Source organism: Saccostrea echinata, unplaced genomic scaffold (genome assembly GCF_033153115.1).
Source record: "Saccostrea echinata isolate AGI-Se365-2 ecotype Australia unplaced genomic scaffold, CSIRO_AGI_Sech_v1 ptg000028l, whole genome shotgun sequence".
Lineage (NCBI taxonomy): Eukaryota > Metazoa > Mollusca > Bivalvia > Ostreida > Ostreidae > Saccostrea > Saccostrea echinata.
Window position 1 is genome coordinate 4037899 of NW_026889777.1, and position 13112 is coordinate 4051010.

Below are 13112 nucleotides of genomic sequence, written 5' to 3' on the forward strand. Positions count from 1 at the left end.
ATCGCTAAAATTTTACTTTAGGATGACATTTACTCAGAGGACCAAAATATGAACTGATATGAATGAAAAACAACCTTTTCTACATTCACGACCTAATTATTCATTCGTAAATAACAACGTCAATGGCCTACTTTTTACCTTAGTAGATCCTAAGTATTTCTCTGAAAATATCTCACTTTTTACTCCACATGTATATGACAATATTGTCTTTCACAAAATATAACAAGTAACAAAACTCTTCAGGTAATGAAATATAATAAAAATTGAATAGTGTTGTTAGATATAATAAACAATTAGAGTTTGAACGATAAACTTGTTAATTATTGCAGTCTGAATTTCCTCGGTCGAATTTTACCCATTTTTAATCTAATATAACAAAAATCTGAATGATTGGAAGTCTTAATTATTTTTAGCGTCTGTTTATTTGTACTGTACTGATCATTCTGCTGGTATTAAAACTATATGAGGCCAATGATGAAAAAATGAAATTCTTCAGACATACCTTCTGTACTGGTTTTTGATAATAATAATGATAAGTATTCTTTATTGCATGCCATTCAGTTATTATAAATAATATATAAACTTTAACACACATTATATTTGCAAAATCAAAACACATAGAATCCTAACTTTTAGAATAATATCATTAAGAAAAAAATTATTTAAAAATGAACACAATCAAAATTTAGTCCGAATTTCTTCTGCATCACCATTTATTTACGTTTGTTCTTGCATATTTCTTCAAACCGTTAAACATTTAATTTTGATATTGATATTGAATTTTAACATTGTTATTTTGTCCATTTTTGAACAATTTTTGATTTGAAATATAGCAACCCGTTTCTGTCAACTAATGCCCTGAGTAAACGTCATCCTTGATATGATCTAACTTTTCTATCAAATGCAAAATAGAATTGCTTAAAAGAGTTCCCATAATTTACAATATGCCTAAACAATTATTCTGTACTGGTTGGTTAAAATCTTTTAATTCTTATTCTTTTTGATCATTATTTCAATTATAAAGTGATCTGGATTAATGCACCTGTCATAAAGATCATATAGTGTTCGACATTTCATTTACTTCAAGAAAAAAAAGATGAAGATATCGAATAGTGATCGATCTCAAAAAAAAAAAAAAAAAAAAAAAAAAAAAAAAAATCTTCAAACAATATAAATCTGTGAACAGAGCATAAAATGGTGGACTCCCAAAATTCCAGAGATGGGATCAGGTGCCTAGGAGGAGTAATTAAGCATCCCCTGTACAACGGTCACACCTGCTGTGAGCCCTAAGTATTGATTAGGAAACGGAATATTCCGTAATCAAATACTTTGGCTCGTCCCAAACACTTTTTTGGTACATGTACATTAGGATACCTGAGTATAATACATATATATTATTATAACAGTAACTTGATCCGAAGAGCCGTATCACGTCAAGTTGACAGGCGCGGATCATCAGATCAAACGAGACGCGAAGCGTCGAGTTTGATCTGATGATCCGCGCCTGTCAACGAGACGTGATACGGCTCTTCGGATCAAGTTACTGTTATAATGATAAATTTATTATATACCCCTTTACAACTAGCAAAATATGATAAAAGGAAACTTTTTTGGATCAATTACCTAACTTTTATACAGTAAACAAACCATTTTGTCAAGGAACATTTTGATGCGTGAGAATAAAAACGTCATTTACCTGTGTACTACGTCATCAGTTTCAGAGAGGGGTGATATGGATTCAGAAAACCACAGTGTGGTGATCCGGAATGTCGGATCACACCGTCACGTGATTGCATAAATTCAACAGTAAAACTGAGTTACGAACAGTTGGGTATATGTAAAGGATCCAGAGAAGTATAAAATTAAATTAATTGAAAGATTGATTGATTGTAATTTGTTTTACGTCCCATTCGAGAATTTTTCACTCATATAGAGACGTCACCATATACCAGTGAAGGGTTTCAAATTTTTTACCTTTAGTGAGGGATCTTTGTCGTGCCAACGCCTGCCGTGACACGGGTCCTCGGTTTTAAAGGTCTCATCCGAAGGACCCGCAACTTTCACTTCAAAGTGCCGAGCGCATGGCAAAGGAACAGTTGCTACCCATTTTTTATCGACTTAGGTCAGTCGCGGCCAAGATTCGAACTTACGACCTCCCGATCACGGAGCGAGCGCCCTACCGACTGAGCTACCGTGGACGGTTTCATTGAAAGATGAAGCTATGTTGTCCAAGAATCTTGTAAAGATACCCTTGCTTATTGTAACGTGCGAGACCCGAGTGATCTCCTTGGTATCATACTTGGTTTTCCCAAGTCTTACAGGGATGACAATGAATGCAAAATATACAAAAACATGTACAATGAACACCTGCCTAGTGTTTAAGGTATTCAAAATATACAGGTAAGTTTTTATCACTGGCGTAGTGCTACAATTAAGTACACAAAGAGAAATCTCTAATGCTTGTATATTTATTCGAGGCGATGCCTCTAGGCTACACAAACAACTTAGCTGCTTGCCACTTGGTAACACTTGGTACCAACACTTGTCTCTTGGCTATACAAAAAAAACTTGTTACCAGCACTCTCCACTTGGCTTGGTTTCAACATGGCTATTTGCCACTTTTCAGTAACTACAACATGTCCTCTAGTCACCCTGGAGCTTCGTTCATTTTTTCACTTTGAGAAAGTATAAATCAACTTTTTGCTGTCTTTTGCCAACTAAACTCTGATCTCCATGAATTTACCTAACAATAAGTCGTCAATTGTCCAACGTTAACAGAACACTTTACATACAAAGTAAAATTGGCCTTTTGCTACATAAATCGGATGAGACCGTATAAACCGAGGTTCCGTGTCGCAGTAGGTGCTGGCACGAAAAAAACCCCTCACTGCTCAATGGCCGTAAGTGCCGAGTATAGGACAAAATTTGCAGCTCTCCATCGGCAAGTGGTGGCGTCTCCATATGAGTGAAAAACTCTCGAGAGGGACGTTAAACAACATACAAACAAAACAAAAAATATATTATCATTCCATCAAATAACCTGTTGATTAAATTATACAAGGATTTCTTGATTTAACACAATTTAGCATAGGGGAGTAACTCTCATTTGCTTCAATTATTACAAATTTTATACTCTGTTTGCCTCCTAGATATCATGGACCAGAGAAAAGGCACATTTACTAACATTTATACATTTACTTTATTGCATTTAGTCTGTTTGCTTAATACTCAGGGGCAGAGGAGAACATTTTTCAAAGTATTAATGCATTTTTCCTATATAATCTATAACTCCCCCCCCCCCCCCCAAAAAAAAGAACCCCTGACCCAGGTGCCATATCCTTCAAAGTTTTGGAAGAGGTACCCTTCCTTAACATAACTATGCATTTTGTTTGTTTGCTTAATACCCAAGAGCAGAGGAAAATATTTTTTAAGAAAAATACATTCTCACTATATATTCAACAGAGTCCCGCCCTAGCACCAGAACCCCTGACCATGTGGCCATGAATTTCCCAATTTTGGTAGAGGGCTCAATACTTATTACAATCATGCCAACAGTTTGACTGCTTGATGTCCAAGCGTCAGGAAGAAGATTTTTAAAGATTGTGGTTTTAACCCCACCCCTCAGGCCCCAGAAGGGTAGGGACCATAAAATTCACAATATTTGTTCCACTTTACCCTAGATGCTATATGCCAAAATTGGTTGAAATTAGTTGAGCGGTTTCAGAGAAGAAGCTGAAAATGTGCAAATGTTATCACACGACGCACGACGACGGACGAAAACAGATAGCAATAGGTCACCTGACTAAACTCAGGTGACCTAATAAAATGTAAATAAAAATTGTGTTAAGCACTTGCGCCGAAGCGATTTATATGCAACGCTTCTCAGCTACGTTAAGGAGAGCCCCGAGTTCACATTTGTAGTGCACCGTATGGGAAGTTTCATTAGGACGTCATTAAAAAAATCAACAAGCAGTATAAATCAATTTAACCACATGATGATGAATAAATAACAACTTGCATTCATTTATTTTATCAATTATTAATAAAAAAAAGCATGTAAATCACAACATTTGATATCAATATTGCCGAGTAATTAGAAGCAAATCTTGTGTCATAAATGACGTCACTAGCCTTTCTAACACGATTCTTTATATATATCTCTAGTGATATAAGCAAGCTATTAACTTCATAGCGAATGATAGACATGAAAATAAGTTAATATAGTAATGGGCATGTCATCAATATCACATAATGAGGCACATCTTATCAAGGTCATATAGTAATGGGCGTGTCATCAAGGTCATTTGGAAATGGCATGTCATCAAGGTCTAACATATTTAGTGATGTGAATTTCCTCAAGGTCGTATTGTGATAGACACGTCATTATGGGCATTTGGTGATGGGCATGGCATAAAGAAATGAGCATGTGTCATTAAGTTTATATATAGTTATGGGCATGTCATCAAGGTCTTAACTCAAGATGGGCATGTTATCAAGGTCGTACACAATGGGCATTTTATAAAGTTTATGTAGTGTTGACTATGAGAATGGTTATACAGGAAGGGAGAAATATATGTTTTTGTAAACATCTTTCATTACATATGCATGCTGGTTAAATGAGTGAAAACTATTCATTTCTGAATCTCAAATCTAACAACAACAAAAAAATGAGTTTTAGAAGAACTTAGAACTAGCGCACCTGCGAGTGTCCGTATCTAAGCGCTGCTGTGGCGATGACATTCTTCACGGTTGGATTCACAGACTGGTCATATCCGTCCCAAAATCCAGATGAATGAAGTTCCAACTCCAAATTTCTCCGGATTGTTCCGCCCAACAGGATCGGAAGGTATTCTCCGTAAGTCACTTGTTGTATAATGGCGCCCATGATTTTCTTAATTTCCAGGAAAACATATTGACTTCTGGCATGTAGATGGGATTCTAGTTTCAAACCTTTTGCCAGGATGTTATGAAAGCGGAGAAATATAACGTGTAATGCGCTCAAAGATGGTACTTCGTTTACCCTTTCATCACCTGCAATACACGTTTCTTCTGATTGAATAGTTGAAAGGAATAGAAATTTATCAGTTTATGAAGATATTAATTACACACTGTTTTAAAAAATGTACCATGTCGTAATTCGCAATGTCAATGTTTTTTTACTGAACGTCAAAAACAAAATTACATATATTTACATTTGCTCTGCCTTTTGCTAAACCAACTATGAAATTGATTTAAATGGCATTTTCTTGTATACTCAAGCCACAGGCGCTTGACGTTTTAAACCTTTCTTTTCATAAATAAAAAATCCCCCATACTATAATAATAACAAGGTTCGTCACGGTCGCCATCTTGAATTTTTCAGTTCAGCTACTTCGCCTCAATTTTTAGTCTACAATGTGTTTAAAATTAATGGATACAACCGTTCCCTCAAGCACTTACTTTAACTATGCCTCCACTTTCGGGCAATTCAACTCAAATCACATTAAATCCTCTCTAGTTCTTAAAATATCGCTTCAAACTCAGTCTACTGCTACCGATTCCGTAAAACTTAGAAAAGGGAGGCCGGAAGTTGATGTTAGAATGTCACAATCCGGGAAAGCCCTTTTCTGATCGGTGGATATCTTGAGAGTTATATTAATATTAAAATCGCGGTAAAAAGAGCTGTTTGATACTTGAAAAAAAAAAGGAGCTTGAGCAGTTGTAGACTACTAGACTACTGATTCGTATTATATAAATAACTTAGTAATATATATTGATACATCTATAGTCCCCAGCTGTTTGCAAATAAATATATATTTAGCCTAAAACCGTGTACTTTTTCAACTGCTATTTAAGAAACACTGAAATATTTAGGCTGAATTGTATACACTGTATTTTACATACAGAGGCGTAGTTACACACCTGAAAGTAAAAAGGGGGGGGGCTTAAATCCAAATAAAAATTCAATGATATTGTCAAAACATAAAAGCGTTTACAATTTAATTCTGAAATTAAGGGGGGGGGGGTGTCTGGCAGATTTTGAAAATAAATTTAATTGTCCTTCACTGACATGGAAATAAAGCTGGGAAAAAAATTGCCAGCCCAGCCCCCCCCCCCCTTCCGGAATCAATTGAATGGCAATATAATTTGTGAGGCCACCCATAGGTCCCAGGCAAAGCCTTGATTGTGGGGGGGGGGGGGGGATTAGGGGAAGCTCCTGGGTTGTACAAATATTTCAATCACATTCTTGCAGGAAATAACATGGTATTTGGCTTTCCTTATGAAAGACAAGACAGTAATATTGTTTTTAACACGAAGTTGAACTTTCTCGAAAACTTATTGTAAATGCACTTTAGGCATGCAGAATCTTTTACCGCTACATTTGTACCGTCTGCTCTCTGTTATGATATGTATAATGTTCAGCAACAAGTATTTTAAATGTTAGTAGCAAAAATAATTCAAAAATCATTACTACAGTGGCGGATCCAGGAATCTTGAAAGGGGGGAGCGACCAGTTTGGGGTCAGGGTAGGGGCCCACAACCACACAAAAAAAATTGCTTTATTAAATCTTATGTATATTTTGGACACAAAAGGGGGGGGGGGGGCTGCCCCCTCTAAATCCGCCAGTGTACTATTTGATCAAGCCATTTGACGATAATTAAACTTAATTTCTCAATGGTCTTATAGAATTATTAAAGTGTTATAGAACATTTACTATAGATTAATGATTTATTGGATTTGGCAATGATTCAATAAAAGATTTTAAATAGACGTAATAATATAAAATTTGATTCGAAATAATGACAATTAATAATTTGAAACAAAAATATTTGCCGGATGATGCTAATACTTTTTTTCTCTCAACAATCTCTCTCTCTCTCTCTCTCTCTCTCTCTCTCTCTCTCTCTCAGACCTAGATTTTTTTTTTAAAACGATGTGTAGAAACGCACTTGCGTACTTGCAGAGACGGCTACGCGCCTGTAGAAAGAGAGGACATGGAGGTTCAGTGATCTGGACCAGCTCACCACTGTGATGAAAATAAAACATACACATATTTATCCTTCTTTTTAATGTTTTAAAAGGATTTATCTAGGATGTCTGACCTTGAATTACACAACTCAAAGTAGTTTAAAATTTTTATCGCTTCCAAACACTGAAAATAGTACTATTATAAAGAAGAAATATTTATGCCAGAATGCAAGGGGCCTGGTTTATATGAGAAATTAGTAACCAGAATTCCAGGACCAAGCATAATTCTTATTTCCTCATGATTTTTTCTTCAACAAAATAAAAGAAAAAAAAATCTTTCACATATTATTTCTGATGATTATGGAAAGCATCGGCCTGCTCAGCATTCAACATGTCGAAAAAGTGCATGATTTTTCCCACGAAACGTCATATTTCTTTTAACCAATTAAATTTAAGTAGAGGGAATTTCCATTTACATAACCACATCAACTTCCGGCCTCCCTTTTCTAAGTTTTACGAAATCGGTAGCAGTAGACTGAGTTTGAAGCGATATTTTAAGAACTAGAGAGGATTTAATGTGATTTGAGTTGAATTGCCCGAAAGTGGGGGCATAGTTAAAGTAAGTACTTGAGGGAAACGGTTGTATCCGTTAATTTTAAACACATTGTAGACTAGAAATTGAGGCGAAGTAGCTGAACTGAAAAATTCAAGATGGCGACCGTGACGGACCTTGTTATTATTATAATATGGGGGGTTTTTTATTTATGAAAAGAAAGGTTTAAAACGTCAAGCGCCTGTGACTCAAGCGTAGAAATACATGTATACACGGAAAAACCTGCGCTTAAGTGACGTCACAGTGAGGCTACAGAGATGTTAATAAATATAATTATATAACGATATAGGGCATCGAGAAAATCAAAAATTTAGTTTAATTTTGCTACGTTTAAACATGTGAAATGTAATATTTTTAAGTTTTCAGTGATTTATTGTTTTTTTTAACTCACACCGACTTGCACGTAGCATATTTTTCATGAAGCGGTCATGAAATATACCTACAACACAAGTCAATGTGATTTACACACCAATAACTGACACAAAAAAAAGAAGAAAAAAAAACAACAACAACATTCCTTTAGTACACAAATCAGTAAAAAGATGCCTTCAATGTATGTGTGTAAATGGTCAGAAAATACGTACTGAATGAACATACTTCCACATTGAAAACTGAATTATTTGATGAAAGATATTTCGACAAACGTTAATAGTTTCGAACATTTCGAAATAAAAAATTTCGAAAGCATTTGTATCAGCTAGGCACATGGTATCGGGGGAAGGGGGGCTCCCCTACTCTTTTTCAAATAAAACATTTTACTTTTGAAAATGTTCATAGTCTGCCCCCCCCCCCCCCATTTTGTCGTAGCATAGTTAAACATATGGTAATTTGGTAATGTACATGTGTTAATAAAATTTGGTTGTTAGGGAAGTTGGAATCCCCCCCCCCCCCACGAAATAGGGAAGATTTTTTCCTGGCTGGCCTCCCCACTTTGAAAAACGATTTTACGTGCCTGTGTATACATGCCTGTAATTATTATTTGATCAGGAAAAGTACTCAAAGTTCAATCCAGTTGCAAAAACTAAAATGTATTATATCTGTTACAAGTCAAGGTCATCCCAATTTCCCAAAGTAAAAGTATATATTTTTGATAAATTTATACACAATCAGTTGGTTTGTGTACTGAAAAACACTTTTCATTCACGAGAACTTAATTTCAGATTTGTTACACGAGATAATTTGTTCGCAAGAGCCTCATTCTCCCGTATATGTTAAATACATGTATTAAGGTTCAGGTTTTCCTCTTGCTTATGAATACCAAAAGCATATTTCACAAAAATAAGGTTTCGCCAAAACAACTTATTCTACAGAATCAATGCCTTCAATATTCCGCACCCTTGGATATATATCTCGAAGTTTTTTCTCGGCTCAATCGAGTTCAAGATAACCAGGTTTGCCTGTAGTTTCAATATGCGGGAATTTTCATCGATAATTACAAAATCAAGCAAAATGTCTGTTATAGATAGCTTACCACCAAGTTGACAAAAGTCCTCAGGTTGTTTAATCTCACAGACCCCTCCTGGAGGGAGAAGGTCACCAGTAGATGTCCTCAAAGCACCTATCAATGAGTAAACCACACTTCTAACAAACATTTCACAGGCCCACGAAAACCGTCAAGATATATGTAATTTTTCACACATATATATTGCTATATTCAGAATGACGTTTTAATTAATCATTCCCAATGACTCCAATGTCATTGGAAAATATAAATATTGCCACTGGAATTGATGAATTTATTAACGCAGGCAGGGAAATGGGGGGCAATGTTTAAAAGAGGATTTTGTTTAAATTGAAGAAATAGAAAGGCGTCTTCGACATAATGCATATATAATAGTCAATTCACAGCCACCAAACAAAAAAACAACAACAAACCAACACGTCCATTTAGATTCTCATTGAAAAGTTTTGAGTCTCCGTATATCATTCCCGCATCAATGAAGGAGGATAGGCGGTTCACTTGTTCTCTGTACCCTGTCAGCAAAAGTAAAAAATTAAGAACCATGTTGCTTGTTCACTCATTTATTGGTGGATCCAAAGGGTAATTTTAACTGTGATCTATATCATATATTCTGTTTTAAAATTTTATTATAAATCATAATAGATGTAAAAGTGTAGTAACTCTATTATATTAAAAGTTTTGTAAACAGACAAGAAAAAATCTTGATCAACTTGAATTAGATTTTTTTATCTATTTACTAGCAATATTAGTGAAAAGTGCTAAATTAACATTAAATCTTGAAAGTAAGAGTCATCTGATACTAGTATTTGTAATAGCAAGTGAATGAATATTAATCATTGTATTTTTAAGTCGTGAAAATCGTTGCTTTTGTGATCGGAAAAAGTTAATCAAATAAAAAAATTAAAATAGGAACGACAACTACAACAAAACTTCTTTAATATTAGGGTTCATTCACCCTCTGGTAAGCGGAATAACACTCATTAAGATAAATGATGGTTGCTATCTTATACTTAGGACGATATTTTTAAAAATAGATATGTTTGTGAGTTCAACATGAGAGAATGTGATACTGCTAAAAAAATCCCTCCGAGAACTTTTTTCCCGAGATAACAATTAAAAATGGTAGTAAAACATATAAAAGTCCGGACTTTATCGTGTCCGGAATCAAATAACGCACTGTTCTAAGTGAAACGGTCGAGTTAAAAGGCCATTTTTGTTAAATTGTGCTTCGCAAGGTAGGCTGGAATGATGTACATTTTAGCATATCATTACTTTTTAAGGACAATTAATTATGAATGATCAGAGGAATGATAGACCTCAATATAAGATACTTCACCTATGCTGCAGCCCTCATGAAATGGGGCAGGTATGGACCGAGACAAGTCCATACATGATCTGTTAGGAAACCGATTATCATTGGCTGGGATCTCTATTGGAATACACTCAGGGCTGAAAAGTATAATGGAATATTCAGTCATACCTTTTTTTGGAAAATTTATGTTACAATGAGATTTATTTCTGAAAAGAGGCATAAATTTAGATAAAATCCGCAAATCTTAAGTTATTTTTCATGACGTAATAATTATTATTCATGTGATGTAATCAAAGTTTCTGTTGGTTATAGTCTTAATATTGGTTTGATTTTAACAATGGATGACGATTGGATTCTTCACATGTGAAAATTTAAATAATATTTGAAAATCAGTCTACTTATCATAATTTAACACACACACACACGCCCTCCCCGGTCAAAAATACTTATAAATTTTGTTTTACATATATTAGAATTTTTTATGATCGGCCCCTCACGATTTTTTCCAAAATGTTTTGGATTCTTTGGACATTCAGTAAATAAAATTTCATTGATTTACTAGAGCAATACTTTAACAATACCAATACTTTCACAATGAAAAATCAGTAAAAAGATGATAATAACAAGAGACCCAAGGGCCTTAACGGTCACCTGAGTATAATACAACAATTTAGAGGATCCATAGAGTATTTAAAATAAACTGATTAGATGAAGCTTTGTTGCCCAAAAGCAAGAGAAATAGGATGATCAAGATCAATGAAATAATAAGTCTAGTATTCAGTAACAACTCATACATTAAATTCTAATCTATCCCTCATTTAGCACTATCATCATGCGCCTATTAACACACTATTAGTTCTTCTGTACTACTTTTAACCCCATATTGTGACCTCTCATATTGGCCTCTCTTGGTCTTTAAAGAACTTTTAATAAGTTATTTTTGTCTCATTTTCATTATTAAATATTTACAAGTCTACCTGATCATTAAAACTACGAAAGTACTTTTTGTATTATACAATAAAATTTTTTGCATAATTCTCTTTTCTATTAACTTTCAAATACATTATTTACAGTGATCAAAAGTGAATGGCAAAGGGGAATAACTTAATTCTCTCAGTTGAATACAAACTGATAGAGCCTTGGCTAGGATCAGAACACTTCAGTTGACCGAATGGTCCTGATGTTCAAAAATCTGGTAAAAATATCCTTGCTTATTAAAACTTTTATTCTGTTTGCTTCGATATGCCAAGGAGCAGAGAAGAATGCATTTTCACTACAGATTCAACACTGCCCCACCCTAACACTAAAACCCATGTCCCAAGATCATGAAATTCACAAATTTGGTAGAGGTACCCTCATCATCATCATCATCATAACTATGCACTTAGTTGAAGATTTTCAAAGAAGTAACACATTTTCACTTTATTATCAATATAGCCCCCCCCCCCCCCCGCCCAGCCCCGAGAAACAACAAAACCTGTGGACCACAAGTTTTGAAAATTTTGTAAGAAGCACAATTGTTCATCATAACTATGTGCTTTATTTATCTGCTCAACACTAAGGAGCAGACAGGATTATTTAACAGAATTAATGCACTATATAATCAATGGAGCCCTGCCCTAACACCAGAACAACTGACTTAGGGGCCTTGAAACTCACAATTCTGGAAGAAGCACTCTTGTTCATCATACCAAAAGACTTTTTTCTTTATTTTATAACCAAGAGCTTTTTCATTATATAATCAATAGAGCCCCCCCCCCCCCACCCTGGGGCCATGAATTTCACAATTTTTGAAAAAGCATCCTTATGCATCATAACCACTAAACCATGCACTTTGTTTGTTTAAATAATACCCATTAGCAGAGAAGAAGATTTTCAAAGAATTAATGCATGTTCACGATATAATCAATAGAGCCCTGCCCTAACACCAGAACCAATGACCCAGCGGCCATGAAATTCACAATTTTGGAAAAGGCATTAATGCTTTTCAAAACCATGAACTTAGTTTGTTTAAATAATACCCAGAAGAAGAGAAGAAGATTTTCAAAGAAATAATGCACTATATGATCTATATAGCCCTGCCCTAGCACCAGAACCCCTGACCCTGGGGCCATGAATTTCACAATTTTGGTAGAGGGCCCAATGCTAATTAAAATCTTGCCAACAGTTTGACTGCTTGATGTCCAGGAGTAAAGAAGACGATTTTTAAATTTTGGTGGTTTTAGCCCCACCCCTGGGACTAAAATTCACAATTTTTGTTCCCGTTAACCCAAAGATGCTATATGCCAAAATTGGTTGAAAATTGGTTATGCGGTTCTAGAGAAGAAACTGAAAATGTTCAAAAGTTAACGAACGACGGACGACGCACGACGACGGACAAAACCGGATAGCAATAGGTCACCTGAGTAACACAGGTGACCTAAAAAAGTAAAACTGTTCTTCAATGAAAGTATATCTATAATATTGTGTTTCAATTTTATCATCGAATATTTATTGATACATGTAAAAAACTTACTCCGACATGTCAACTCCACAACAATCAAGAGGTCGGCCATTACTTCCTTAATGAAAAATAAGCGTTTATCAAGATGGTTGAAAACGCAATGCAGAATCAATTGGCATAGTTACATATCTAAACATTCAAAATTATACGAAATTTTCCTTTCAGGCTAACTTTAAAATAGATCTCTAAAATAGAAATTAATCTGGTGATATAGTCATTTGCCCATTGATTTTAATGATAAAAAAATTAATGAGAATATAATATATGTATTCC

General features: G+C 34.8%; 1 protein-coding gene across 1 annotated transcript in view; it reads right to left on the bottom strand.

Moving 5' to 3' along the window:
• LOC133193919 (thyroid peroxidase-like) overlaps positions 1 to 13112 on the bottom strand; it is a 40210-nt gene that overhangs the window by 13332 nt on the left and 13766 nt on the right. Inside the window, exons 5-9 of the mRNA XM_061329832.1 lie at positions 12852 to 12897; positions 10361 to 10473; positions 9438 to 9536; positions 9034 to 9120; positions 4700 to 5031 (exon numbers count right to left, since the gene is read on the bottom strand). Coding sequence (XP_061185816.1) covers positions 4700 to 5031; positions 9034 to 9120; positions 9438 to 9536; positions 10361 to 10473; positions 12852 to 12897 — 677 coding nt within the window. The remainder of the gene's footprint in view (positions 1 to 4699; positions 5032 to 9033; positions 9121 to 9437; positions 9537 to 10360; positions 10474 to 12851; positions 12898 to 13112) is intronic.